The 27,112-nt window shown below is 30.0% G+C and overlaps 4 protein-coding genes across 4 annotated transcripts; 3 read left to right on the forward strand and 1 right to left on the reverse strand.

The window, feature by feature from the left end:
- Positions 1 to 4,342: 4,342 nt before the first annotated feature.
- On the forward strand, positions 4,343 to 6,285 carry LOC101258837 (heavy metal-associated isoprenylated plant protein 7). The gene is made up of 5 exons (XM_004235270.5): positions 4,343 to 4,561; positions 4,649 to 4,844; positions 4,926 to 5,131; positions 5,304 to 5,394; positions 5,574 to 6,285. Exons 1-5 carry the CDS (start codon positions 4,553 to 4,555, stop codon positions 6,062 to 6,064), a joined length of 993 nt encoding a protein of 330 aa, XP_004235318.2. The 5' UTR covers positions 4,343 to 4,552; the 3' UTR covers positions 6,065 to 6,285.
- Positions 6,286 to 12,361: 6,076 nt separating this feature from the next.
- LOC101261397 (palmitoyl-acyl carrier protein thioesterase, chloroplastic-like) lies at positions 12,362 to 14,867 on the reverse strand. Its single transcript, XM_004235279.5, has 6 exons — positions 14,147 to 14,867; positions 13,709 to 13,842; positions 13,524 to 13,637; positions 13,267 to 13,444; positions 13,084 to 13,152; positions 12,362 to 12,854 (listed from the first exon to the last, which is right to left on the reverse strand). The coding sequence occupies exons 1-6, from the start codon at positions 14,540 to 14,542 to the stop codon at positions 12,627 to 12,629; spliced, it is 1,119 nt and encodes a 372-aa protein (XP_004235327.2). The 5' UTR covers positions 14,543 to 14,867; the 3' UTR covers positions 12,362 to 12,626.
- Positions 14,868 to 16,393: 1,526 nt separating this feature from the next.
- Positions 16,394 to 17,168, forward strand: LOC101247114 (mitotic-spindle organizing protein 1A-like). Its single transcript, XM_004235316.5, has 2 exons — positions 16,394 to 16,527; positions 16,632 to 17,168. Exon 2 carries the CDS (start codon positions 16,640 to 16,642, stop codon positions 16,868 to 16,870), a length of 231 nt encoding a protein of 76 aa, XP_004235364.1. The 5' UTR covers positions 16,394 to 16,527; positions 16,632 to 16,639; the 3' UTR covers positions 16,871 to 17,168.
- A 7,211-nt stretch (positions 17,169 to 24,379) lies between these two features.
- On the forward strand, positions 24,380 to 25,345 carry LOC101262094 (inositol-tetrakisphosphate 1-kinase 1-like). The gene has a single exon (XM_004235421.1). The coding sequence runs from the start codon at positions 24,380 to 24,382 to the stop codon at positions 25,343 to 25,345; it is 966 nt and encodes a 321-aa protein (XP_004235469.1).
- The last annotated feature ends 1,767 nt before the right edge of the window (positions 25,346 to 27,112 follow it).

Consider the following 27,112-nt stretch of genomic DNA (forward strand, 5'->3'; position numbering starts at 1 on the left):
GCAGGACGGACTGTCACAGGTGTGACGGACCGTCACAGGCCATTCACCCAAAATCAAGTTTCTGAACTATGCGACGGACAGCAGGACGGACCGTCGCAGGCGCAACGGCCCGTCACAGGCGCGACGGCCCGTCACAGCTTGCGTAATCCCAGTTGGAGTCGGATTTCTGGTTAAGTTTTAAAGGGGCGTTTTGGACTATTCCTGCTATAATTATATATTTCGTGGGTTTATATTAATAACTCAAATTCTTGGGGGTTAAAAGAGGTAACCTTAAGTTAATTAGTGGGGTATTATTGCCATCTTTTATTCTTAATTATATACTAATTAGGGTAAAAGAAAGAGGGTTTGAATAAGAAAACAGAAAGAACAAGAAGGGAGAGAGAGAAACGATCGAGAGAAGAGGAAAGCACCAAGCTTTGAGGATTAACTTGCTTGATTTCAATTCTTCGGTGGAGGTAGGTTATGGTTTTTCATGCTTTCATAGTAAACTCTTAATAGAGAAATGATATGTATTGGTAGTATTGTAAAACCCTGCTATGTGCTTAATTGTATGCATGCATGAACGTGATTATATAATTGTGATTATATTAAGCATGATGAAGCTATTGAATCTCAAATCTTGATAAAAACCTAATCTCTTGTTAATGATGATGCCTTGATATAAAAGAAGGCTTGATGAACTAAAGTAATGAGATTGATGATGCCTTGGTGAGAAAGAAGGCTTGATGAATTGATAGAAAGAGATTAGGAGATCGGGTGTCACGAACCAACACGTAGATTTAGGGGATCGGGTGTCACGAACCGACACGTAGAATTAGGGGATCGGGTGTCACGAACCGACACGTAGAATTAGGGGATCGGGTGTCACGAACCGACACGTAGATTTAGGGGATCGGGTGTCACGAACCGACACGTAGATTTAGGGGATCGGGTGTCACGAACCGACACGTAGAATTAGGAGATCGGGTGTCACGAACCGACACGTAGATTTAGGGGATCGGAGTGTCACGTACCGACACAAGAGGATTAATGAATATGAGGGAGCAGAGTGTCACGTGCCGACACAAGAGAAATAAAGATAATGAATCTTGAAAGATGTTAATATACTCAATCTAAAGAACATAATTCCCAAATGAGTATGGTATTGAGGCTTGAGTCCTCATGTGTGAACTTGATGGTAATTGTTAATGATATAGTACTTGTTGTTGCTACATGTTGAGTATCATAGTTGAGTTTATGATATTACTTGGTATATACTGTTTTCTATTTTGAGTTGGCCGATGATATCTACTCAGTACCCGTGTTTTGTACTGACCCCTACTTTTATTGTTTTCTTCTTGATTATTTGTGGAGTGCAGCAAACGTGTCGTCATCTTCGACTCAACAGTAACTCAAGCCAGTCTTACTACATCGGAAATTCAGGGTGAGCTAATGCTTCTAGCTTGGACTGGATCTTCTTCTTCAAGTCTTGATGCCTTGAACTTCCGGCATGGACTAGCTTCTTAAGTATTTTTAGCTTCTTAGAATACTCTTAGTTTAGTAATTTGATTATAGATGTTCTTGTGATGACGACTTCCAGATTTTGGGAATAATAATAGTTATTGATTTTATTAATGAGTTTAAGTCTTCCGCATTACTTTATGTTGATATTACCTTGAAATGTTAAGGTTTAGATTGGTTGGTTCGCTCACATAGGAGGGTAAGTGTGGGTGCCAGTCGCGGCCCGGATTTGGATCGTGACAAAAAAAATTTCGTTTAATATATTGAATTAATATAATCTAATTTAACTTTGAAAATTAATCAAATTAATTTGTGAAAAGTGTAACATAGCAAATAAAAACGAAAGATGGGAATACAAAAAATATTATAAGTTGTATTTTCTTATATCAATACAATGAAAAGATATTTTTAAAAAAATATTATTCTAAATTGATATAATTAAAATTTTCAAAAACAAAAAAATACCACCTAACTTTAATAGATAATTGTTTGTACTTAAATATTGCTTTGCTATAATACGATACGTGTGTCGAATTACATTTTTAACTAGGGATACTTCGCCTAATCCTACCATATAGAATGAGACAAACCAATAGCTAATCATATAAAAAAGGGATATTGCACAAATACCCCATCAACCTATGCCCGAAATTCCAGAGACACACTTATACTATACTAAGGTTCTATTACCTCCTGAACTTATTTTATAAGTAATTTTTTTCACCCCTTTTTAGCCTACGTGACACTAGTTTGAAAAAAAAAAATCAACCATCATTGGGCCCACAAGATAGTGCCACATAGGTTGAAAAGGGATAATAAATTATTAATAAAATAAGTTCAGGGGTAATAGGACCTAAGTATAGTATAAGTGTGTCTCTGAGATTTCGGACATATGTTGAAGAGGTACTTGGACATTATCCCTATAAAAAATCTATCTAGTGGTCCACCTCTAATCCTACTTTAACTTACTTATAGTCTTTGAATAACTATATTTACTACTCTAAGTAAATATCACCTGAATTTATCAAATTGCGATAAAATAGTTAAAATTTATTTTAACTTTAATTAAGAATTATGAATTATTTTTATAATATGTATCGTTTTAAATCAAATTACGTTACTGTCCCTTATCACCAATCCCCCAACACTCAAAAAAAAAAAAAACAATACACAATCACCCAAAATTTTCTTGAGTTCAATGATTTTTTACATCGACAAGGTGCATCCATTGAATTTGGCTACGTTTTCCCCGCATCTTAAACGTACAAAATGCTGCAAATATCCATGCCAATTACATTTTTGATGAATCACATGTACTTTTTTTAAATCAAATTTAGAAAATCATTTAAAATTAGTGATACAATTAGCAGTATTAAGTACTCTGTTCGTTTAACTATAGTTGTTTATTACTATACAATTTTTGAATGTTTAAAAATATTTATTTATTTTATGAAATTTATTGATATTTTACTTTTAATTTTCAATTTATTTTTATCAGTAATTATACTCATTTCTCTATTACATTTTTCAAAGTATTATATTTATTATATTTAAAGAGTGTTATCGTAAAATTATTTTTGTAATTATATTTTTTAAAAGTGCATAAAATTAATAATGAACGACTATTGTTGAAGATAAGGAATTATTTAAATTTATTTACTCTTTATATTCAATTCAAGTAAATAATCTTGTATTCACCTTGATATCCATCCTTAAAGAATACAATAATACGAACTATCAACGTTTAAAATGAATACATTTTACTAGTACGGATTCTTAAAAAAATATTAATCTAAATTTGTCATTCTAACTTTTTACTACAGCAACATATTATGTGGTATACTAAGGGGATGATTTGGTAAGTGTATAAAAATAATATCCAATCGAGTGTATTAGTAATGTAAGTATTAGTAATACATGCATTAGTTATGTATAGATTATTCTTATGCATTACTTAATTTTTGGTGTTAAAAATAATATGCATTGTATAAAAATATATATTTTTAAAACTAACTTTCACAATTATGGGTAAAATATGTAGAAATACGTTGGAGGAGTAACTGAATCTTTAACCATATTAATTTATGTATTAAATCTTTTGCATCACTAATATATACAATTAATGTATACATTATTTTTATTATTATGCTCTACCAAACAACCCTAAGAGTTTGAAAAATTACTTCCGAGGATGCATTTTTATTAGAACAGTTTAGTGAAACATATTCACACACTTATCCTAGTAAGTGATGACAATATCAAGTTGATCATAAAAAAATATTTGACGTAAAATGATTCATCAAATAATATGATTAAAAAAATTAATAAAAGTTACTCAATTTCAAACAGTAAGGACAACTATCATTAATATTTTTCGCAAAACTATGAAAATTCAATTTAAGATAATTTAAATCATCATTTAACTATTATTTTAAGAATGGCTTATGAGAATCATTTTAAAATACTTATTATGGCTTATGAGAATCATTTTAAAATACTTATTTGACAAAACAATTTTTGACCACATTCTAAAAATCTAATCTTCAAATATTTATTTGACCAAATTTTATATCTTTCCATATTCTTAAATTCTAAAAGATTAAAAATGCTATAAACTAGAAAAGGAAAAGAAAAAAAAAATCAAAATCCACTAATATTATATATGACGTAATATATAAATAAATAAATGTTATAGTGAGAAAAATGAACACGGAAAAGAACACCAAAATAGTAACGCTGTAATGTTCTGGAACAGTGTTAAGTCAGTAATAAGGTTAGTGTCCATCGCACGTGCCAACTTTTTTTTTTTTATATATATATATATATAAAAGCCACGCCAGTTGTTCATCGATGTGGGATAAAAAAAGCAAGTGACTAGTGAGTGAGTGCCTCGTAGATTATCTCTATTGTCATCACTGTTAACCTTTTCTTGAGAATAACAACAACACTCACCATAACATAAACAAAAAGAGAGAGAGGAAAAAGAAAACAAACTGAGCTGTGTAAAAGTTGTGAGTTGAGTCTCTCTGCATAAGCTTATCCAACAATATCAATGGGCGAGGTTTACTTTTGCTCTGTTTTGTTTTCTTCATTTTCTTGTTTGTTGTTTGATATATCTGATTTTTGGGTTCGTTATTTTGGGTTATAGGAAGAGAAGAAGCCTGCAGAAGAAGTGAAGAAAACAGAGGAAGAGAAGAAAGAGGATGCACCAAAAGTTGATGAAAAAACAGAGGAGAAGAAAACAGAGGAAGCACCAGCTCCTCCACAAGAAATTGTTTTGAGAGTTTACATGCATTGTGAAGGATGTGCTCGTAAAGTTCGTAAATCACTTAAAGGATTTCAAGGTAATGTTAAATTATAAAGATTTAGCATACTCTTTTTTTTTTGGGTGTTTGAAGAATTGGAAATTTTATTTATTTATGTAGGAGTTGAGGATGTTATAACTGATTGTAAGAGTCATAAAGTGGTGGTGAAAGGGGAAAAAGCAGATCCATTGAAGGTTCTTGAAAGAGTTCAAAAAAAGAGTCACCGGAAAGTTGAGCTTCTGTCTCCGATCCCAAAACCGCCGGCGGAAGAGGCTAAGAAGCCGGAAGAGAAAGAAATTGTTAAACCAGAAGAGAAAAAAGAAGAGGTTTATTTAATTAATTTAATCTCGTCTTTTTTTTTCTTTTTTTTTCTAATTTTCACGCGAGTTTTTGTTTCTTTTTATGATACTTTTATTTTTCTCTCTTTAGTCTTTTTCCTTTCTGCGTTTTTGTTTGTTTTTTGAGTTAATTTTGATTAAATATGATATATTTCTGCAGCCTCCTCAAGTGATTACTGTAGTTCTGAAAGTTCACATGCATTGTGAAGCTTGTGCTCAAGAAATCAAAAGGCGTATACAGAAAATGAAAGGTTTTAATATTTTTTTTCGCATCATTCCTTTTTCTTTTTCCCTTTTTCGGATCTCTATATTAAGCATTACATTTTTCTTTAAAGGATTGAATATTCTCTTTAGTCTTCAAATTTTCAAATACAATAATGAATCTTTAGAATATATTATATTGATTATTTTTTTTTGGGCGTGTTTGAAGGTGTTGAGAATGCAGAACCAGATTTGAAGAACTCACAAGTAGCAGTAAAAGGGGTTTTTGAGGCAACACAGCTGTTGGACTATGTAAGCAGGAGAACAGGGAAAAGGGCAGTTCTAGTGAAAGTAGAACCAGAAAAGAAAGAAGAGGAGAAACCTAAAGAAGAGAAAAAAACAGAGGAAGGTGAAAAAGACGCGAAAAAAACAGAGGAAGGAGAGAAGGGCGGCGGCGGCGGCGGAGACAGCGCCTCCGCCACCACTGCTGCTGCAGCTCCTTCGGAAGGCTCTTCCGAAGGAGCTGCTGCATCAGCTAAAGAAGTTGGTGTTGAAGAAGATCCAAAACTAGAAATGAAGAAGAATGAGCTTTACTACTATTACCCACAGCAGCTAAATTACCATCATTACCCTCAAATATATGCATCACATGAGATGTATAATCCTTACCCTCCACAAATGTTTAGTGATGAGAACCCCAATGCATGTTCTGTGATGTAAATTTGTAAGAACATGAAGGGTATATGTGGAAAGAATTAGAGTTATGGTCACATGGGAAATGTCCATGTCCATTTCTCTTAACTTGTTGTTTATGGTTGTGCTCTACATGTGGCCCTGTCTGGGGGACCTTGCACCCAAAAAAAAAAAAACCTAGAGAATTTTGTAAGCACTTTGTACCTTTTTCATTGGGTTTTTAATTATATAATATTCTTGTTATATAATACAGTTCTAACCATATATAGTAGTGTATTTGTTACACTTGCAAGGTGTTTGTTATTGTCAACCAGTTTATCGTATTCGGTTAAATTATATCACATAAATCGAGATTGAGATAAAAGGACGAGTTTGGTGAAGTAAAACTTTCACTTTTTTACTTGTCTTATATTTAAAGGTTGAGGATTGTTTGTTGGATTATGCTTATTGTTAAAGTGTCACATCTATATATTGGTTAGTTGTATATGGTAGTGTGTCAATTCTTTTAATCTTAGTAATTCTCAACTAAAATCTACAAGTGAGTTGGAGGTTGGTAAAGATCTAATTGTGACAAAAGTTTATTAGCTTGTGTTAATAAAGGAATTTACTTAAACATAAAAGACAATTTAGCTTAGGATCTTGTAATACTATGGTAAAAGTGAACAATATTGCATTGTCTAGGGTAAAATAAATACAAATTAATAAAAAGATGAAAAGACTTGGTGATTTGTACAAAAGTTTTAATTACCCCAAAAACAAAGGGATTTGATGTGCATTCACGAGCTAAACATTTCATTAGAATGTCAAAAACGTGAATTTTTTTTTTCTATTCAGTTTCAAACACGCGAATTGTAAGTTAATACACACATCACTTTTTTGCCTCTCCGTCTCAAATTACTTGTTACGTTTTTCTATTTTGAAAGTTAGATTGGTTATTTAAAATTAAATTATAGTAAAATTATAAATACCACATCGTAAATCTTTTTAATAATATAAAAGGCAAATATAAAAAAAATTCATCCATCTTAAACTATTTCAAGCAATTAAAAAATCCCTTAAAAATTTAATAAATATGGAATAAAGAACGTGTTAACTTAATTTTATATTTTTGAAATAAAAATTATATTTAAAAAAATTATTTACTTATTTTTGAATATTTGTATGATGAAAAATACATGTCAAGTTCTTCTTTAGAGGCATAATATTCTAATCCATATGCCATGATGATGATCACGACTTCAAAGACGATATGATTATTTTTGCTTTTGCATGAGAAATAGTAGATTGCGTTATCTTTATGGCTGTGAGTTAAGCAGAAATATGTAAAATTTATGATTTTTATTATCATTTTGCTTCGTGAGATTTTATATCGCATATCTAAACACAAGTTTAGTTTAATAACACTTGATGAAAAAAAGTATTTTTATTTGTTATCAAATTTTATATCAAATTAAAACTTATAGATAAATAAATTGAAACATCAAGAATAATAATTATTATTTCCTCCGTCTAAATTTATCTAACTTTTTTCATTTTTCGAGAGTTAGACAGTTTAAATTTGATTGAAAATTTACGCATAAAATTTTTATTTTTTTAAAAAAATAATTTAAACCATCTAAAAGATACTATAAATAACAATAACTGATAATTAAAATATTTAAATATCTACAAAAAAAACTTACCATAAAAATTAAATTTATTAAAATTTCGAAATCTAAAAAGTGTCATAGTAAATCGGAGGGAGTAATCCAAGGCAGTGAGTGCAATATGCAGAAATAGGGTTACAATGATATCATTTAACTTTTGGTGGTAATCAAGTACACACTCACGGCTTTAAATTTGTGGTCATACTATCACTAAGTACAGTACTATATCATATACCCTATTTTGAAATCGTAGATTCGTTTAATTTGGAATAAATTATTTTCTACGTTTAATTTGGAATAAATTATTTTTGGAATTTTAAGATAATCTCTGTATCGAGGTGAGTATAGGAAATATCAATCGTATTAGGTAAGTTTATGCGATAATTTCGATTCAGAAGGAAGGATCTATCCCAATTTATTAGTGAAGATAATTACCCTTCAAATCAATCGAGTCATTTAAAGAACGATTGAGTTATTTCATTATATTTATTTAACTTATAGGTGTAAATGATAGGATAAATATCACAAAAATGTCTAACACCTTTAGTTAAATTAAAAATAAAATAATATTCCCTCTGTCCCTATTTTACTTGTTTATATTTCCTCTTTTAGTATTCCTATTTATTTGTTCATATTTCCTCTCTTAATTGTCTCTATTTACTTGTCTGTTTTGACAAATTAAGAAAGGATAATTTTTTTCCTATTATATCCTTATTTAAACTTTTTAAAAAAAATTTAAATTTAAATTTGTTATTTTTGAAATCATAATTAATAAGGGTAAAATTATAACTTTTCTATACTAATTATTGCTATCTTAACTAAATAGAGATAGAAGGAGTATTAGGTTATTATTTATGAAATTATTTATAAATAAAGATAGAACTATGCTTGCATCACTTCGTTATCCTCTTTCTCTTTTTGATCGAACCATTGCATCACCTATTTAGACCCTTTTTTGCTTTTTGGCTAACAAGTATTATTAAGTTCCCATTTTTTTTAAAAAAATAAAGTTCCCATTAATTCGTGCATGTATAACTTTATTTAACAAAATTAATGAACGAATCTAATTTCTTTAATAAAATATATATATATAAAAAAAAGAAAATCTTTCAAATTCAAAATTATTAAGATATTTAGGAAAAAAATAATGAAAAGTTTCAAGATTCCACGTTAAAGTTTATTGTACTTGAAGGGTACAAAAGCTATACAACTAATTAATTTAAGCCACAAAAATCAATGTGAGATTAAATAAAGTTTTAAACAATGGGTAGACAATTTGACTATCCCATTGGAATATAATTAATGACCTCCCTCACCCTCTAGGCATTCTATAATCTTGTTTAATCTACTAGCTAGGTCTTGTTTTTTTTGTAATGTCACTATTAAATTGTGAATTAATAGTAAATTTGTGTTATAAAATAAGATTTTTTCATCTAACTTTTATATTGAGAAAATGAATGATGAAAAATATATTCGTACTATTTTTTCTCTCACTAATTTAATCAAAATATATATAGAAATAACTGTTGTATTGAATATTTATAAATGAGAAATATCAACGGAAAACTAATACTAATATATTTTTAGTGATGTGTGATGAAGCCACTTTGAAGAGTATTTTTTCTCAAAGTGGATTAATTGTTTTCAGTCATAAAAATGAATTTTTTAGAAGTAAGATTCAAGTTAAAATAACATCAAATTTACAAATGCTATTTTTCAACTCAAATTTATAGCTATGCCAAACATGCATGTAATTTTCTTTTTGAAAGACTTCATAATATTTAGGGATGAAAAAATTAAACCTAACTTTTTCGATTGGTTCAATTCATTTATATTTGGGTTGATTTTCAACCTGTCCATTTACTAGCTCAATTCATATTTCAATTCGTTAAAAGTTAAGTTGATATACAATTCGAATTGACTCATAAGAAATTTTGACAATTTTTTTTAAAACGACTTTTGCTCAATTCGATATGTTATATATAGAAATTGGGCTAAGTTGAGCCGTAACCTGTTCAATAACCTAAGGCGTAATCCATTTTGACCCAAATAATTTGAGTTGGATTGAGTTTGAGCCGATTATTATCTGAACTATCATGATCCGTGCAAATTTAACTCAACCGGCCTAGTTGCTATCCTAGTAATATCCGACATTTTATATATAAATTACTTTTCACTTTTCTAGCTTATTATAGCGTTTGTTCGTATACGCAACAAAAGAAAAATATATACTTTGTTCGTCCACTTTTGATTATCATGTTACGTTTTTCTAAAGTCAATTTAACTAATCTTCAAAGTTAAATTATATTAAAGTAATTCGATTTTCAAAGAAAAAAATCTAGATATTTTAAGATTATACAAAGAGTACTTTTAATTATAATTTTTTGCATATTAATATAATTAAAAAATACATTATAAATTATTAGGTAAAATTTTTGTAATTTAACTGTAAAAATAAAATAGCGAAAACTAAAAGCGTAGGAAGAAAGTAAATTTTAAAGAAAGAAAAAGAAGTGAATAGAATCCATAAATATAGTTGTTGGGGCTGAAATGGACAATTTATTTTGAACATCAAAACTCAAAAAATAGGTATTAATTGGAAGGATTCCGATGATGAATATTGTGTTCCCTATGTCATCTTCATTTTTTATTTTTTCATACTTTGTCTTAACGAAAAATACAATTTGTCTTTGTTTAACAATTAGAGTATTCTGGAAAGAATTTAGTTTACACTAATTTATCTTTTTCTTAATTAATCAATATAAAAATATCACAGTAAATAATACTGATATCTATTGATCCAGATAATTTAAAAATGTTTTTATAGTAATTGAGTAAAAAATTTTGGAAAAATGCTTATTTAAGCCAAAAGTTACAAATCTTAGCTTATATTTTTTTGGCTTATATTTATCATTTTAATTCAATATCAAGTGCTCATGAGACATTTTAGGTTTACCCAACACTAAAGAGTACTTTAAAACTATTAAAAAAAAACAAAATAAGTTGATTTAAACAAACTCATACAAGTTAATTAAATGAATGCTAATGAAAAAAGACTTATTTACGCTTTTTATTGTAGATGACATCTATTAAGGCTGAGATTTTTGGACCAGTATCTATCACTCCATTGCAATTTAAATAGGTATAAAATATCTCTCATCCATGTACATACATTTTGAATTTACTATTCATATGCTATATATTTTAATGGTATAAAATATGTAATTTTAGTAGTCTTATTAATGTATACCGTCCAAGTATACCATTTTATACATTATATACCACAAGGATATACAACGTATACGCAATTTTTCATTTTCACCTTTGAGTCAAAGTAAAAGTACCTGTACATTTTTGTAGCATAAGGTGAGGATCAAAGTGCTCTCACAGTTTCAATACAAGTGTTTTAATTTAAATGCATATAAAAAAATTTAAGACAAAGAGAAATTTTGAATATTAAAAATTTGTATAATTTTTGAAATATAATGATCTTCAACTTAGGAATGTTGAAATGAAAAACCTTACTGCTCGTCTTGGGATAAATAAAAAAAATGAAAGAGAACAACTTAATTGTTTAATTTAATTATAGATATTTTTTATTTCATTTCGAAAACTTTTCTTTAAAAGATATACCACGCTAAAAAAAACTAGTACAATTAAAATATACTCACAAAACATAACTCAAATAATTATTAAAAATATAAATGACATACTTATAAAATTAAAATATTTTACGTTTCAACTTCAAAATTTATAGCAAAACAAAACCAGCAGAGAGGGAGTATAATATGAGTATAATTAGAGTAGGCCGTGGAGCCCCAAGTTATGGGCCCTCCCATTATTGCATTTCTAATCATTTGGCACTATTACAATTTTTATCCATTTCCCCTCTTTTTTCTGCGAAAGCCTAAATATTCCTAGTAATTAGAATGGGTCCTAAAAAAAAAAAACAGATAATAATATATAGTACACATAAAAATTATATATTTATATATTATAGTTATAATTTTTATAAAATTATGCTTCATAATAAATTTTATGTCTGTTATAGAGTTTTTGATTTATATAATTCGTTAGATGTGTCCAATTTTATACAAATCTTTTTAGTTTTGTATAAGTTCATTTATACATTTTAATTTGGATGATAAAATATGTATATACATAATTACAAGTGTGTAAGCCGAAATGATATATATTTATATTTGTATATACACTTTTCTTTCGCTTTATACAAACACAAATGCATTTTATACATTTGTATACCGAATGAGTTATTGTATAGCGAAAAGGACTAATTGTATATCGGTTGCTCACTAAAAGTACAGGCCGGATCCAAACCAAATTGTGAAAGACCCCTTTTCCCTTATGTCACTCGAGAATGGAACCAGATGACAAAAAAAATTGAATGTTTGCTGCGAAGTTCTAATAAAATAAATTATGACATTTAATAATTGCTATTTCATACAATTTTTTCCTATTTTTAATTGCTTAATTTTTATTACTTCCATCATCCCTAATTACTTGTTCACATCTCATTTTTTTTTATTTCTAATTACTTGTCCATTTTGACAAATTGAAAAAAATAATATTTGATGTTATAATAAAAATGACACCATCAATTGTTGATATTACGTACCTGCTATTCGAGAATCATAACAATTACTTGCACAATAAGAAATAATAGAATCAAATGTAGTATCGCGTCTTTTATCAAATTACAAAAATCAATACAAAAATAGTGCCTAAATTACAAAAATCAATACAAAGATAGTGTTCGATTCAAAGTGGATCCGCCCTTGATACTAAAGAAGGGAACAACTTGTACAGTACTCTCTCTAATTACTTATAACTACTCACTACTTATACAATATGTTTGACAAAAGAAATTACACACTGCAAAAAATATGAATGTAAGGAAGAATTAGCAGATAACACTAACTAGTTCATTGTTTAGGCTGCCATATGGACCTGGCTCGAACCACCTCTCCTTGATCGGCCTCCATACGAATCAGATGTGTGCATTCCATTCCACTGTTTTCATCACCATCCGATGTTGCTATTTCTCTCATTGTTGTCATGGACTGCAGCACATTTGACAATTGACATTCACGTCGATACTCTAATGTCAAGCTCATTAAGTGGCTGTCTTCTAAAACATTAATGGGAACACTCTGCAAACACAGAAAAGAACAGTTTCACTACCTTCAAACATGAATCAGTGGCGAACCTTAACGTTATAAGATATGAGTTCTCCTTCTATATTCTTACAGTCAGGTGGTTCACCTAGTTCATAATAATGAATTAGTACACTCATCATGAGGCAAGTCTTCGCGCTGTCAATGTATAATATTGCATGTGCTAAAAAGGCAGTTACAAATGACTCAAAAGGCTTTCCATTACCTCCAAAATCCATCCAATATATTTGACATTGTTGACATGTTGATTGGCATCCATGTCACTCCACCGCGGCTATATCAAAGATTAGACATGACTAGTTAACTAAGTTATGCAAGGTAGCTGTATATGTATATATCAAACATCTTTTTTCTTTTGTGGAACATATAGGGATGATTAATATCTTACAGCTAAGCCGGAAGAGATAATTTGAGCGGTTTCATCGTTGAGTTTCTCAATCTTTTCAGAATCAATTTGTGCAGTAGGTATTGCAAATTTGTTGATGTAGAAAGGTCGAACTTCTGCTTTGACCTGCTCCGGGATTTTGGATAGCCTTCTTGTTTCTCTGTTCATTATCACCCACGTGCTGCAAATATTGCCATTTTTTCAGTAATCAATCTCAAAAAGAAAGAAGATACTATAGATATAGGTATGTTTATGTATACCTTGTTGCTTTTGTGATGATGTTGCCAGTGTTGGAGTCACGAATGATCCAATCCCTCCTCATTCCATTTTTACCTGCTGCATCTACCCATGTATCTATCTCTACCACATCTCCCCTGTAATTCTGAATCGCGTTAGTTTGTCCTTCTTTTTGATGATAATATCAAATGGAAAGAGGAAGGAATACCAGGAGCTATATTGTTCGACTTTAATCTGTATGCGAGTGACTACCCATATGAGTTTCCTAAGGCTCATCTCTCGTGTAGCCCCAAATCCATTACTACCAACCCCTGAGCTTGCTACATGATTTAGAGCTGTCTCCTGCAATATACTATCACATTTTTAACATGATTTCTTCCATGAGTATTTAGGCCAAGTAAAACTCAACCATACATTCAAATTAGGTATGGTCTACTAAAGGAATAAAAACTGACAATAACATATCCAGTGTAATCGGGTCTGGTGAGTGTAGTTTGTACCCTTACCTCGGGTTCACAAGTATATCATAATCAAAATCAAGCATGATAAAGAAAAATAAAAACAGCAAATAATACAGTAACCATATATCAACAATGTGATTCAAAATCATGGAAGATCGAAGTTGGAATTTCAAAAATAAACGAACCTGAAGGAGATTCATGATAGTTTCCATTGTAGCAGTTTTATCAGGCCCAATTTCATAAGACCTAATCACAAAAGACTGTCTATACACAAACCGCTCATCCACAAAATTCCCCAACATATATGAATGATTCACCGATGACGACGACGAAGACGATCCCGGTTCAATTACTACATTTCCCCTTTTCCCTACATGAACACCATTAATCTTCTTCCCGTTAATCGTTTCAATACTCTTCGAATTTCCGCTTCCGCTTGCGCTAGCGTTCACCGCCATCAATTTCTTCTTCATATTACAACCAAATTTCAGAATCCGGCATTCCTTCACCTGAAGCTCTGTGTTCGACAAATTAATCGGGTAATGTAAACTGCATAAATCTCTAATCATCATGAGTGCCATTTTTACGTTATTCTTCGTTCTAATTAATTATCTGCTAATGTATTGATTAATTTTGTAATTAAGGAGATGAGATATAAAATTGTTGGAGTAGGTATAACAACTTGGTGGAAATGGAAATGGAAATGGAAATTGATTAATGGGAATAATTAAGGGATTTTGCAGCTCAACCACCTGTTAATCAGTAGACAGGAAAAATGGATTATAGATAATTTAGTTTTATTTTTTCTCCATCACAAACTTACACGCAAAATTAGAGAAACTACTTGCTTTTCTGTTTTGTTTTTTTGCAAATCAAGGATTTCAAACTCTACGGCTGTGCATCAACAATTTGTTTCAATGTTCCATCAGCTCACATGTCTAGTATATTAAAACAAAAATATAATTTTTCATATTTTATTTATAATATTGATTACTTATTTTTTTCAAAATTACAATTATATGCATCACAATTAACATGAGTAGATAATAAAAGTGAACATTGATCTAATCAATTTCATGTTAAATTATTAATTCTAACTTGCTCAATCTGAGACCTTAAAATGTAATCAACTTGGTCAGTCTACATCTAATTTTGGGTTAACAACTATATTTCAATTAGCCTTCTCTTTTCATAATTGGACCTTAGAACCTCTTTTATATAATTGGAGTTGTTGGTGTATTGGACATTCACTGTTTTTTCCTTTAAAAAAAAAAGAAGAAGAATTAGTTTCTTGAGTTATAGAAGGAACCTAACAAATAGTTGGATTAATGCAATATTTTAGTAAAAGAAGTGTAATATTTTAGGATAAATGACATAAATCTTACCTTTTAACTTTTCGTATTACCATATGCCTTATTAGTTTTGCAATTTCCAAAATCTCTCACTTTTACGCATCAAATTAATGTATCAACGCATTAAATTAATGTATCTCGCGCATCAGATTAATGTATCTCACGCATCAGATTAGTGTATCATGTATAAAATGTAATATATCTTACTTAACGATTAATATATCTCGCGCATCATATTAATGTATTAATGCTTATATTATTGTATCAGTTTGAGATATTTTTGAGATTATAAACTTATAATAGAAAAATGGTAATTTTTACCTTAACAGTATGTGATTTTTGTCCATTGCCAATATTTTATTTAGAGGTGAGTTGAATTTTTACTTTTAGTGATTTTTGACTTTTATATAGTAATTATTTTTAAACATATTTGAGCAAGATATAAAGAGATGCTTTTAAGTACTTACTTTTAAGTCAAGAAAATAATTTTTTTTAAAAAAAATTAAAAGCTAAAAATTGATTATGATCACCTTATAAATTTTAGCTTATAAGCTACTCAAGCAAAACCAATCCAAACACCCTTATATTTGGGCTGTATTTTTTTTGCTCTTTAAATTTGTGATTTTTTATTGTATTGTCCTAATAAATAAGTGATTATAACCTTGATATCCAAATAACACACAATTATGCGTTGGACACATTTATATTTTTTTATCATACATCTCAAAAGTTATACAATAAAGGCCTGACAATATGCTCGTGTACAACAAAATAACAAATAACTTATTTGTCGCATTACTTTAGATGTGTATATAATAATACAACACAAATTATATCGTAAAAAAAACAAAAAAAGTTATATTATATGTTGACAGCATAGTTTACAAATACGTTAGAGTGCAAATATATTATATTTTTCTAAAAGAAAAATACAAAATCACTCAAATATTTTTTTTTATTCTTTATTCGATGTTTAGAGACCATATTAAAAATTCAATTAAATTTGAATTGCCACCGCAAAATCAGTTAAAAATGATGCTCCCAATAAAAAAATTTTTATTACTAAAAATCAAACTCAAAACCTAGGCCTGAAATTACACAATTTCATTTTCAAACCGAAATTTGCCCAAATTTTTGCCCGTTCTACAGTGCAGCTATCTTGCAACAGCAACCAAATTATCATCGATTCGCAGAAAAAGGAAGCAAAATCTCAAGTAAATTCTCAGTTTCGCATTCAATTTTAGTTACTTATTGATTTGATGTTTTTAATTTCTGGGTAGTTTTCAACTTCTTATGTATCAAGATTCTGTCTTTACAGTATCTCGAATGGATCCGGAGGCTGCACGTACAGCTCGTGATTCACTGGAGCTTGTATTTCATATGTCGAATATTCTGGACACTGGCCTCGATCGTCACTCTCTTTCTGTTTTGATTTCCCTCTGCGATTTGGGTCTTAACCCTGAAGCATTGGCTGCTGTAATTAAAGAGCTTCGCCAAGAAAACCCCTCTTCTGCTTCTGCTTCTCATCAAAGGACAATGCCCCCCTCAGTGCCTTAGCCAGGTTAATCTTTAGTGGATTTGTCAAATTTCAGGAAAAGCTCTTGGTTTTCGGCTTCTTTTTTTCTCACTGTTAATTTTGTGTGTAGTTTCTCTCTTCGTCTTGATTGGGTATTAAGCACAAGGTGTAATGTAGTATGCTGCTTTGTCTCTTTACCAAGAAAAAGTAAAAAAAGTAGTTGTGTATGCTTGTTATTGACTGTATGTTCTTGTAATGTGCATTAGCTGATATTTATTGACTTCATTTGTGGTGTAAATAATTATGGTTGTCCAATCCAAAGATTTGATTTTTATTTAATCTGCCAACTGTCTATTGGAGACAACCTCTCTATCTCTGAGGTAGGGACTGGGCTTGTTACACTCAAGCCTCCCGGTTTACCGGCAAAGCAGTACATTTGAATTTCTAATAAGATCAAGGACACGTGTGTTGATTTAACTTGTTAGATTTGGTAATTAGATTTTGAATTTATTCGTGAATAAATAAAGGAAACAAAAAGGTAAATAAAGTAAGTGAAGAAAGTTGTATGAAGAGATATGGCTTCGATGAGGAGTGTTTAAACTGGATCCGGTTTTGTTCGAGTGATCTTAGTTTCAAATCCAGGAGCATTTGAGTGAAGTATGGAAACCTTGGAGGACAAGATTTTGAGAGTAATGCTGTTGTCTTTCTTGGTACTAGACCCCATCACAATTGTATTAAAACTACTATTTATAGATTACAAAGGTTATACACCAACCAATAGAAAAGCTCCACTCGAGCCCTTCTAATGGATGCTTTCCACGTGGGAAATGTCGTTAGTGGTGCCAACTAATATTCCTATGATGTGGTTAGGATATTTGTAAGATCATATCTGGCGAATCCGTCCTTTTGTCCCTTTTGCCACGTTAGCAAGACATGAGTCCCTCGTCATCTCTGAGCCACAAGTTCCCACCTTTTTCCGTTGACAACCATTCTGCGGCCTCTGGGGATCGCCGAGGTTGATCTTCTCTGAACGCATCTCCGAGAATAGTTCATTCCACCTAATTAATTTCCTTGAGCAAATTTTGTTGGTTTCACGTGTTCTTTTATTCAGCCATGTATACGAGATACTCTTTACCCAATACACTCCCCAGACCCCACTTTGTGGGACTACGTACATTATTGTTGTTCTTATTGCTGCCAACTGGTTCAAGTAAAGAATTGATGCCATGCTTATGTTGCAAGAAAGTGGGTTAGTTCCCTTGTTACCAAGATTTGACCATTAAGCGATTGTTACAGTTTAAACATTCTATATATTATTTACAGGCTTATTGATGTATGCTATTCAGTTCTTACAAAAAAAAAATGTTTTATTTGCTTGTCATCGACTGTATGTTCTTGTAATGTGCATTGGTGACTTTGTTTCCAGTGCAAAAGACCATGGTGGTTCAATACAAAGATTGGGTATTTTATAATCATCCAAGTGGTTAAAGGAAAAATCTGATACCAAAGGCAAACTGAAACACTAAACCTTCTGGCCATTCAGCTAGTCTTACCGTTTAAACATTCTATATAAGCTGTTATATATCTAGATATTTGAATTGCTTTGGTAGATTCTAAGAATGAGAGAATTGGTGAATGTGCTTGGTTAGCAAATCACATGTTTTGTCATTACTCTATCACGTTTCGTGCTATGTGCGGAGTTACCAGCTAAACCATATGCCACAAGGTTTATCTCTATTGAAGAGTCACATCTCTTATTATTTGATGGAATCAAAATCTATTTGACGAGCTATAAAATTGTAGAAGGATTATAGGAACTTTGTCTGTATCATATTCAGTTTCATATTCAACTTTTGGTGTTGGAATGCCCTCTTGAAAAAGTTGTCCTTCTCATCTTCGGTTTTGGTTTATTTGTGCTTTTATCCCTGGCATCGCTAAGCTTCTTATTTCTGTTCATGGATGTTTACCTCGACATGGTTGAAAACTTGAAATATTGGATAATGTAATCAGAATTTCTTTGGTGTAATCTACATTAGAAATAAATGGTTAGGTTTTATTAGGTAAGAGTATTGAAGCAATGAAGTGGAGTATTGTCATTTTGAGGATGACTGACAAACATTTTAAACTTCTCATGTCTACATTAAATTTACTTCCAGTCTTGCACTCTCTTGATTACCCAGTAGATTTTGAACTAAGTGAATAGTGCATGATCTTATATATGCAAAGGCGTCCTTGCAGTTTCTTGCTTTTACACTTAAAAATCCAGCATTGTCACTTACAATGTCACTGTAAACATATGATAGGTTTTTGAGTTAGGAGTCTTGTTTCTCTTCTCAATTATTATGTTCCAAGCCTGATCTGGTTTTTTCAACCAAATATACTTGAAGGTATCACCCTTCTTCCTTGGCTTCCTATAAACAGTCAGCTCATCATCACTCTCAAAAAGCAAATTGATGTAACATAAAATCCTATCGACATGAGATATCTGCTTAAGTTATCTTGTCACATATCTTCCCCTAAGATAGTACTATCATTTCCTTCTATTGTAAATTCAGTTGCTCATCAGATGTATACGTAAAATGAACTCATAGTATGAACTATAATAATTGAGCCGCTTTAACGGTGATTCATCTATGGGCATGCAAGAGAAATGCACAGAAGTACCTTTGGTCCTTTCTTTTTCTCTCTCCAACAAGTTTTAGGGGGTCTTGAAACACAATCTGTTGCTCTAGAGCTAGTCTGTTGAAGGTGAATGTAGATGGTGCTTGGTCCTCAAGGATTTGGTCTCGTAGTATGGGTGCAACTTGTGATATATAGGTTAGGTGTTCGAATTTTGCCAGCCTAGTATTAAGTGGAGAAGGGTAGAGGAGTCGGTTTACCATCGAGTTTCGGACCATGTGCTAATGATCCTTGAGGATTTCTCGGTTATCAAAAACAAAAGTGAAGGTGGATGGTGCTTGTAGAAACTGAGGCGGAGCTGCTATCATTTTTCATGGTTGTTACTGATTGATAGTTACCCACCATCTACACCAATTTTCCACGCCAAACTCCTGCTATTGTTTTGTGGTTGTGCGTTTTGCCAATTGTCAGTTTAGGTCTATAGGATGACCGATGACTACTCTTTTTTTTTTTTTTTTCCATCTTGTTTAATTTTGTCAGGCCTATGAAAATATGCTCAACCTTGATAAGTAATATCCTCCTAACTTATGTGTTTTGGCAGCGGAAAGTTATAGAGCTTTGGGGTCTTGGGGTGGGTGGGTGGGTGGGGCGGTTTGCTTGAAATAAAGCAACAACATATCCAGAATTGAAGCTAGCCTTTGTGACAAATGGACCCGCTTTGTGTTTGCTTCCTGTTTGACTGTAGTTTTCCATCTTTTGTTGATTGCTCTTACAACTCGAGCTTGAAGCTCCTATTAGTGCTGAGTTGATGGGGGGTTGAGTCCCATCCAACAGTAATCGTAGGTTGTTTCAAATTTATTAGCCCATAGGCCAACCATGATGAGTCTTGGTGTTAGCCCTTTTTGCGTCTTAAAGTACTCCATAGAAACTGCAGAGCTAGCTGTGGGAAGTTCTTTTAACTTCCAATAATAAATTTCTTGTGTTTTTCACCCCTTGACTATTTTTGCTGGTTCGAATCCTGGGTTCACAATCACAATTCACAATAGGGAGAAGAAGAAAAAAAAGGAAAATCATGAGGGACTTCAATGGAACAACATTTTTTTATTCTCCGTTTATCATATCAATCAATTCAGATGCCTCTCCCCTGATTGAAGATGAATCGTATCTAGTTATCAATAACATAACGTCTATGCAAATTTGCTTAGTCAAGATTTTGAGAAACACAAAATTTGGTCAAAGTTTCTTTTTTTGATGTATGAAACTAAAAGTATATTTCTACTTGTATAATGATCATCATCATTTTTGCTTTGTATTATTTAAATGGAATCAACGGTTGCATTTATTGAATTATGTTGATGTCTTTCAAAGAAAATCAACATAAATCAAAAGGTTCTATCCAAAAATTTATCTTTCAAGTGAAATAGTCATGCACATAAGGCATCAACGGTTTATGGTTAGACAAATATCCTTAAGAAATTGCGTAAAATGATTGCCTATTACACAACTCACTGATTATGCTCAAAATCACGTATTATTCTGTGTAGAAGAATAAGAATTAAGAAATTAATTTAGGCAAAAAAACATCTCTTTTCTCAATCCTATAAAGGCAAGTCAATATTTTCCTATACGTGCCTATCTCATGGTAAACATGTTTTTTTAAATAATTTTATTACGTTAGATTCGTTTTTAAAAAAAACTAAATTCAAGTTACGTCTATCTAGGACCATTTCTGATTTGACCATAGACCTTTAAATAAATCTTAATTTAAATATTTGAAATACTAATATTTAGGTATTATTTCAAATAAACATTTATTTATTGAATTCACTAATATGCACTAACCATATAATATAATTTATTATACATAACAAGTTAAATTATATATGATAAATTATTTTATATTAACTTGATTTTGAAAATGTATTTTACTCCTTTAACTGAAAATTATTTTTGATTCTTCAAAATATGTTTGATTATTAATCCTTCTTTTTGAGATAGGAAGTGAATGAACATAAACCAAATCAGTAAAATATCTCATTTTTTGTTATTTCTAAAATTTGTTTGGGTCAATTTAGACAATATGAATTGCTCAAATTTGGAGGGATCAAATTCCAATTGTACTGAAATTGACATATCACATGCATCTTAGAACAAATTACACAAATGTTGACAAAAAAAAACACAACTTGATCGAATTATAATCGTATATGGACTAAATTTGACGCAAGAAAACCTATAGTCGAATATATATCTAGCACACCTCTCCATCGTGTGAACGCTATTTTTACGATTACTGTTTCAATTTGTTTGTCTTATTTATATTGTGTTGATTTTTTTTGTCTCTTTTCCATTTTAATAATTTCTTAATTATTGTAATTTTTGAAATGACATATTTATTATCACAAGATTAGGGCATTTTGATACAATCCACGTATCTTTAGTTTGACACTATAAGGTTTAAAAGTCTTATTTATTTTTTAACTCAGTGTCAAGTTAAAATAAGACAAATAATTTAAACATAGTAAATATAGTATTATATAAGTACGTACTGAATTTGTATGAAGTTTTATTTGGTTGAGAGAGTTTTACCCCTCGAAGTGAGATTCTGATGTAAATCTAAATTAGTCGAGCGTCAAAATAAATATTAATCAACCTCATGTTAAAAAAAATAAAAATAAAATAGAAACATGACTATTTCTTTTTATTCTATTACATGAATCGTAACAAAATTTCAAAATAGAAACCGACCAAAATATGATTTTTTTAAATTAAAAAGTTTGAGATTCCCAAATCTTTTTTCTTATTATAAATTTATTCAATGAGTTATTTTCAAGGCTGCTCCACGTTCCCCTCTTTTTTACCCCTTTGCTAATCTCAAGGTACCCTTTGAATAAAATTATTTACTAATTCATATTAAATATTGCATGTTGTTCATTTTTTTTATTCCCATTTATAATTTACTATATATATTTTCTACTATTTCTCTGTTGTATTATGCTTATTCGCATTTGTGCTTTAAGCAAAAGCTAATATTATTTTATGATCTATTCATGTTTTCTTTTATTTTGCTTTTTCAAATAATCATTCTTTACAGCGTAGCTACAAGTACCTAATTATTAAAAATTAATAATTTAAATAAAGGTAGTTATTTTCTATTGATATATGCATGTTATCTTCTGCTAAATTAATAATTTTGCAATTACACACTTTATAACGAAGCCACTGTCTATTTTCTATTGCCATGCATGTCGTCTTCTGCTTTAATTTCCCACTTAGGTACACTTTTAACAAAGCTATCTAATACTAAAAATACAAAAAACAAATCTTTTTTTTTTTACGATATTGATGAAGTTTCCTAGATTTTTCATATATATATATATATATATATATATATATATATATATATATATATATATATATTAAAATAAATTAAAACAATATGGAATTGGTTCAAATATTTCATATATTGAATTATTTCTAGCATTTACTGTGCGTGGTTTTTGATGAATTATTATATAGTTTTGCATTTTTAGAATCGAGACACGGTTCATTGGCTTTCTAAATCAATAAAACAAAGACGATGGATAAATTTTTTTTAATATGCTCTTATTTATATCTGTATTTATTTGTTTATTTATTTTAACAAATTAAGAAAAGATAATAATTTTTTTCTAATATGTTCTTATTAAATTCTAGAAATTTTTTAGTATTATTAAGTTGCAATGCATGCTTTTTGAAACTAGAAAATACATTTATTATATTTGGAGAGTTGCATAATCTTTTAAGTTAAAGGGTAAAATTGTAACCAACCTATAATAAAAATTGATGTCTTAATATGTATGTTACTTTTAAAATGGACAACTAAATAAGGATAGAGGGAGTACTATGAAATGAAAGAAATTATTGAGAAAACTAAAGAGAGAGTAATAATAAAAAATGTGTTATTTATTGCATTGAATCAAAATATATAGGATTATATCACTATTTATAAAAAAATAATGTTGAAAAGGGTTGAAAATTACGTGAAATAAATAAAAATATTTTTCGTTAATACTTTAATACCAAAGTATCCTTGTTGTCAATACTTTTATTTAAAAAAAGAAATCTTCTTGTTCTTAATAATTTGATCTACAAATTCTCCTATTATTACTAAATAGGTCAAAAAATATTTTTTTTTTTCTAGAATTTAACTTGTACTCTTGTTTTAGTTCACTAAGTAAACTTCCAAACTCATTCCTAAAGTTCCTAATTATCACGCCACTTGCTAAGATAAACAAACCTCATTGGATAATTTTTTGACCTGGTAAATGGAGTACAATATAAAATTGTATGTTACACTAATTTGTTACAAAATATACACTATATTTTTTTTCTTTTTAATCGTTTTCTATTTCTATTAAAAGATATTACTTTCAAAAAAATAAAGTATTTTTATTTTATTCGACTAATAAGTAAAAAGATAATTTTAACTAATGGGTAACAGTAAGAATATTTTAGACCAAAATATTGGTAACACATACACTTTAAAACCAAAATATAAAGACACATTTTATTCATTTCACATACTTTTCCAAAAATAATGTAATATACTATTTTCCTTATAAATCCTACTTTAAACTTAAAAGGAAAATAAATTAATGTATATTACACTCTTATCTACTACACTAAAATGATTGAAAAGTATTTGTAATATTATTAGTATAGTTAAAAAATCAATCAAATAAATTAAAATAGAGTAATGGAATAATAATATTTTTTTCTTATTACCATGTTGTCCTCCTTCCATTTCTATATAAATAGACTTCCAATATCAATAATACCTCCACACTTACTTCCTAAAATCCTCTCTATTTTCAGTCATCTCTTCCTCTTTTGTTCCATCACTTGTAAAAATTCTTTCGATAAATATTTATTCATACGCTTTAGTAGCCATGCCTGAATCACTATTAGCTGGAGAGAGGTTCCGCATTGGCTACGCTCTTGCACCCAGAAGTGTAAGCAGCTTCATCCAAGATTCTCTCGTTGTTTACGCTGAAAAACGAGGCGTTGATCTCATCCCAATCGATCTCGAAAAGCCATTGGTCGAACAAGGTCCGTTCGACTCTGTTTTCCATAAGCTCTACGATGCAGAATGGAAGAAGCAATTAGAAGAATTCTCACTTCAAAACCCGACTGCAATCATAGTCGACCCGATTGAATCAATCGAGAAGCTCCACAATCGAGTCTCCATGCTCGACGCAGTTAAGCAATTGAAAATTGAAAACCTAGAAATTCCCCTGCAGGCTTTCGTTGACTCAAACGAAAGCCTGCAGGATGAAATTGATAATCGGGGGATGAAATTTCCCCTGATTGCAAAAGCGATGATCGCTAATGCTACAGCTGACGCTCATCAGATGTGTCTAGTGTTAAATCGGGACGGATTAAACGGAGTAAAAACCCCAATTGTATTACAGGAATTCGTAAACCACGGGGGAGTGATTTTCAAGGTGTACGTAGCAGGGGATCACGTAAAATGCGTGAAAAGGAAGTCATTGAGTGATATAACCGAAGAGAAATCGGGGAATTCAGAGAATTTGATTCCGTTTTCCCTGATTTCTTACTTCGCTGATAATGAACAGAGCGATGAGAGTTTAGCGAAGCTGATGGAGGCAGCGATTATGCCTCCATCAAGCTTCGTTAACCAAGTTTCAAAGCAGTTACGACATGCTTTGAAACTTCATCTTTTTAATTTCGACATGATAAGAGATAGTGAAAACGGAAATCGATATCTAATTATTGATATCAATTATTTCCCTGGTTATGCTAAAGTGCCTGAATATGAACAAGTGTTGACTCCATGTTTTCTTGATTTAGCACACCAGAAGCGCAGCAAAGAGACTACTAAAGTGGACAATTAATATTTTTCTCATGTTACGTTATGTTTAAGTTGATTTGTACTGATTAAGAGTATTGGGCTTATTTGCATTTAATTTCAACATTTGGATATTCTTTTGTCTCCATTTACTTGTCAAATATTCATTCTGTCCTATTTTATTTATCTATATTGAATTTTGACTTATCAATAAAAGATGATTATTTTCTTTTCATATTTTACCTTCATTATTTATCAAGATTTAATGGGGACAGTTTTGTAGCATCGAGTCAAATAAAGATAAATAAAAATAAACATAGAGAGTACTAATGTTTGTTTTCTTATTATATATTCTCTGTCCCTAATTACTAGTCCATTTTAACAAATTAAGAAATGATAATTTTTTTTTATCTACTATTCTCTCAGTTAATTCATCAACTTCATAATTAATAGAGATAAAATGATATACTCACTATTTCAATAATTAGTTTTATAATAAATATGTGAACTTAAAAATGAATAACTAATTAGGAACGGATAGAGTTTATTGATTAAAATAAATATAATAAGTAAAACGGAACGAAGAGAGCATTCAAATATTTGACTGAAGCGCCTGGTTCCTTCATTAAGAAGCAAAAGATGTAAATTAGGTTGAATAATAGAGACATGATTAGCGGTTAAATTAATAAGTCCAAAATTAATCTCAATCCAATAGCGTTCTTTCACTCTTTTCTGTGTAGTTTTCGCTCTCTTTCACTATTTTGATTGAAAATAAATATATTTCAAAATTAATTATACGATGGTTATTCAATTTTTAATATAGAAAATTATGACATTTTAATTTTGAAATAATTAATCTTGTAATTTTATCTTAATCAAATATGAGATGAATTCATATTAAAATTAATTGCAAAATAAGTTATTCATTTTCTCTTGCTTTGAGCAAATTCTTAGAGTATTCTTTCTTCGGAAAAAGGCATAAAATATTTTTAAAGTGTTGAAAATGGTATAAAATTACTGTCCATCCACTTATTGGCTCTAAAATATCCTTCCCACTCACCTATTGAGTCCAAAATACTCTTGTCATTCAACTTTTGGTTCAAAATTGACCACTTATTTAACAGTTTATATTTAAACTAATTAAATATTTTTTTAAATACGTGGCGCTCAACTATTTGTTATAATTTAATTTTTTAGTATAATTTATAAATCAATCCACTATCCACCCATTACTAATTAAACCCCTCAAAATTAATAAACCCGTCAATCATTAATGCAACAACTGAAAAGCTACTGCCAATTGAGTATTTCTAAATATTTGAGGCGAAAATATCTATAGAAGTAAATTATCATACATTCAAGTGTCTAAATAAAAATTAACGATAAATTTTTAAAAGTCTGACTATGTTCATCTTAATTATTCTCACGTTTCAATTATGTAATGTTACTTCATAGGTAACTTTTTTTCAAAATAATATATTAAAGATTTTAAAACAAATCATAAATATTTGTAAAATTATATTTTAAAAAAGTACATGAATTAATTCGAGATGTATGACTTCTTTACCTTTAATCATAAATTTCTAATTCAATCTTGAAAGAAAATTATATTGAAAGTATCCTCCTAAATAAGCGGCTCAACCTAAATTTAATTGGGGTTTCGATTCAGACTCGAATAATTTTGAATGTCATTTTCAGGTATCTACAATTTCATCGTGTTTTAGTAGTGTTTATGACGATTTTGATATTATAATTGGATTAGCAATTGGGTGGGATTTAATTAGTAATGAGTGGGTAGTGGGTTGGTTTATAA

The sequence above is a fragment of the Solanum lycopersicum genome, chromosome 3 (genome assembly GCF_036512215.1).
Source record: "Solanum lycopersicum chromosome 3, SLM_r2.1".
NCBI classification, from domain to species: domain Eukaryota; kingdom Viridiplantae; phylum Streptophyta; class Magnoliopsida; order Solanales; family Solanaceae; genus Solanum; species Solanum lycopersicum.

What these genes read in the sequence shown, in the direction of transcription:
- LOC101262094 (XM_004235421.1), top strand. Translation starts at nt 24,380, where the DNA reads ATGCCTGAATCACTATTAGCTGGAGAGAGGTTCCGCATTGGCTACGCT.
- LOC101261397 (XM_004235279.5), bottom strand. Translation starts at nt 14,542, where the DNA reads ATGGCACTCATGATGATTAGAGATTTATGCAGTTTACATTACCCGATT. An exon ending in CTATCATGAATCTCCTTCAG is followed by an intron (nt 13,843 to 14,146) that starts GTTCGTTTATTT and finishes AGTATATTGCAG; the next exon opens with GAGACAGCTCTAAATCATGT. An exon ending in ATCATCACAAAAGCAACAAG is followed by an intron (nt 13,445 to 13,523) that starts GTATACATAAAC and finishes CAATATTTGCAG; the next exon opens with CACGTGGGTGATAATGAACA.
- LOC101247114 (XM_004235316.5), top strand. Translation starts at nt 16,640, where the DNA reads ATGGATCCGGAGGCTGCACGTACAGCTCGTGATTCACTGGAGCTTGTA.
- LOC101258837 (XM_004235270.5), top strand. An exon ending in ATCACTTAAAGGATTTCAAG is followed by an intron (nt 4,845 to 4,925) that starts GTAATGTTAAAT and finishes TTATTTATGTAG; the next exon opens with GAGTTGAGGATGTTATAACT. An exon ending in CAGAAGAGAAAAAAGAAGAG is followed by an intron (nt 5,132 to 5,303) that starts GTTTATTTAATT and finishes ATATTTCTGCAG; the next exon opens with CCTCCTCAAGTGATTACTGT.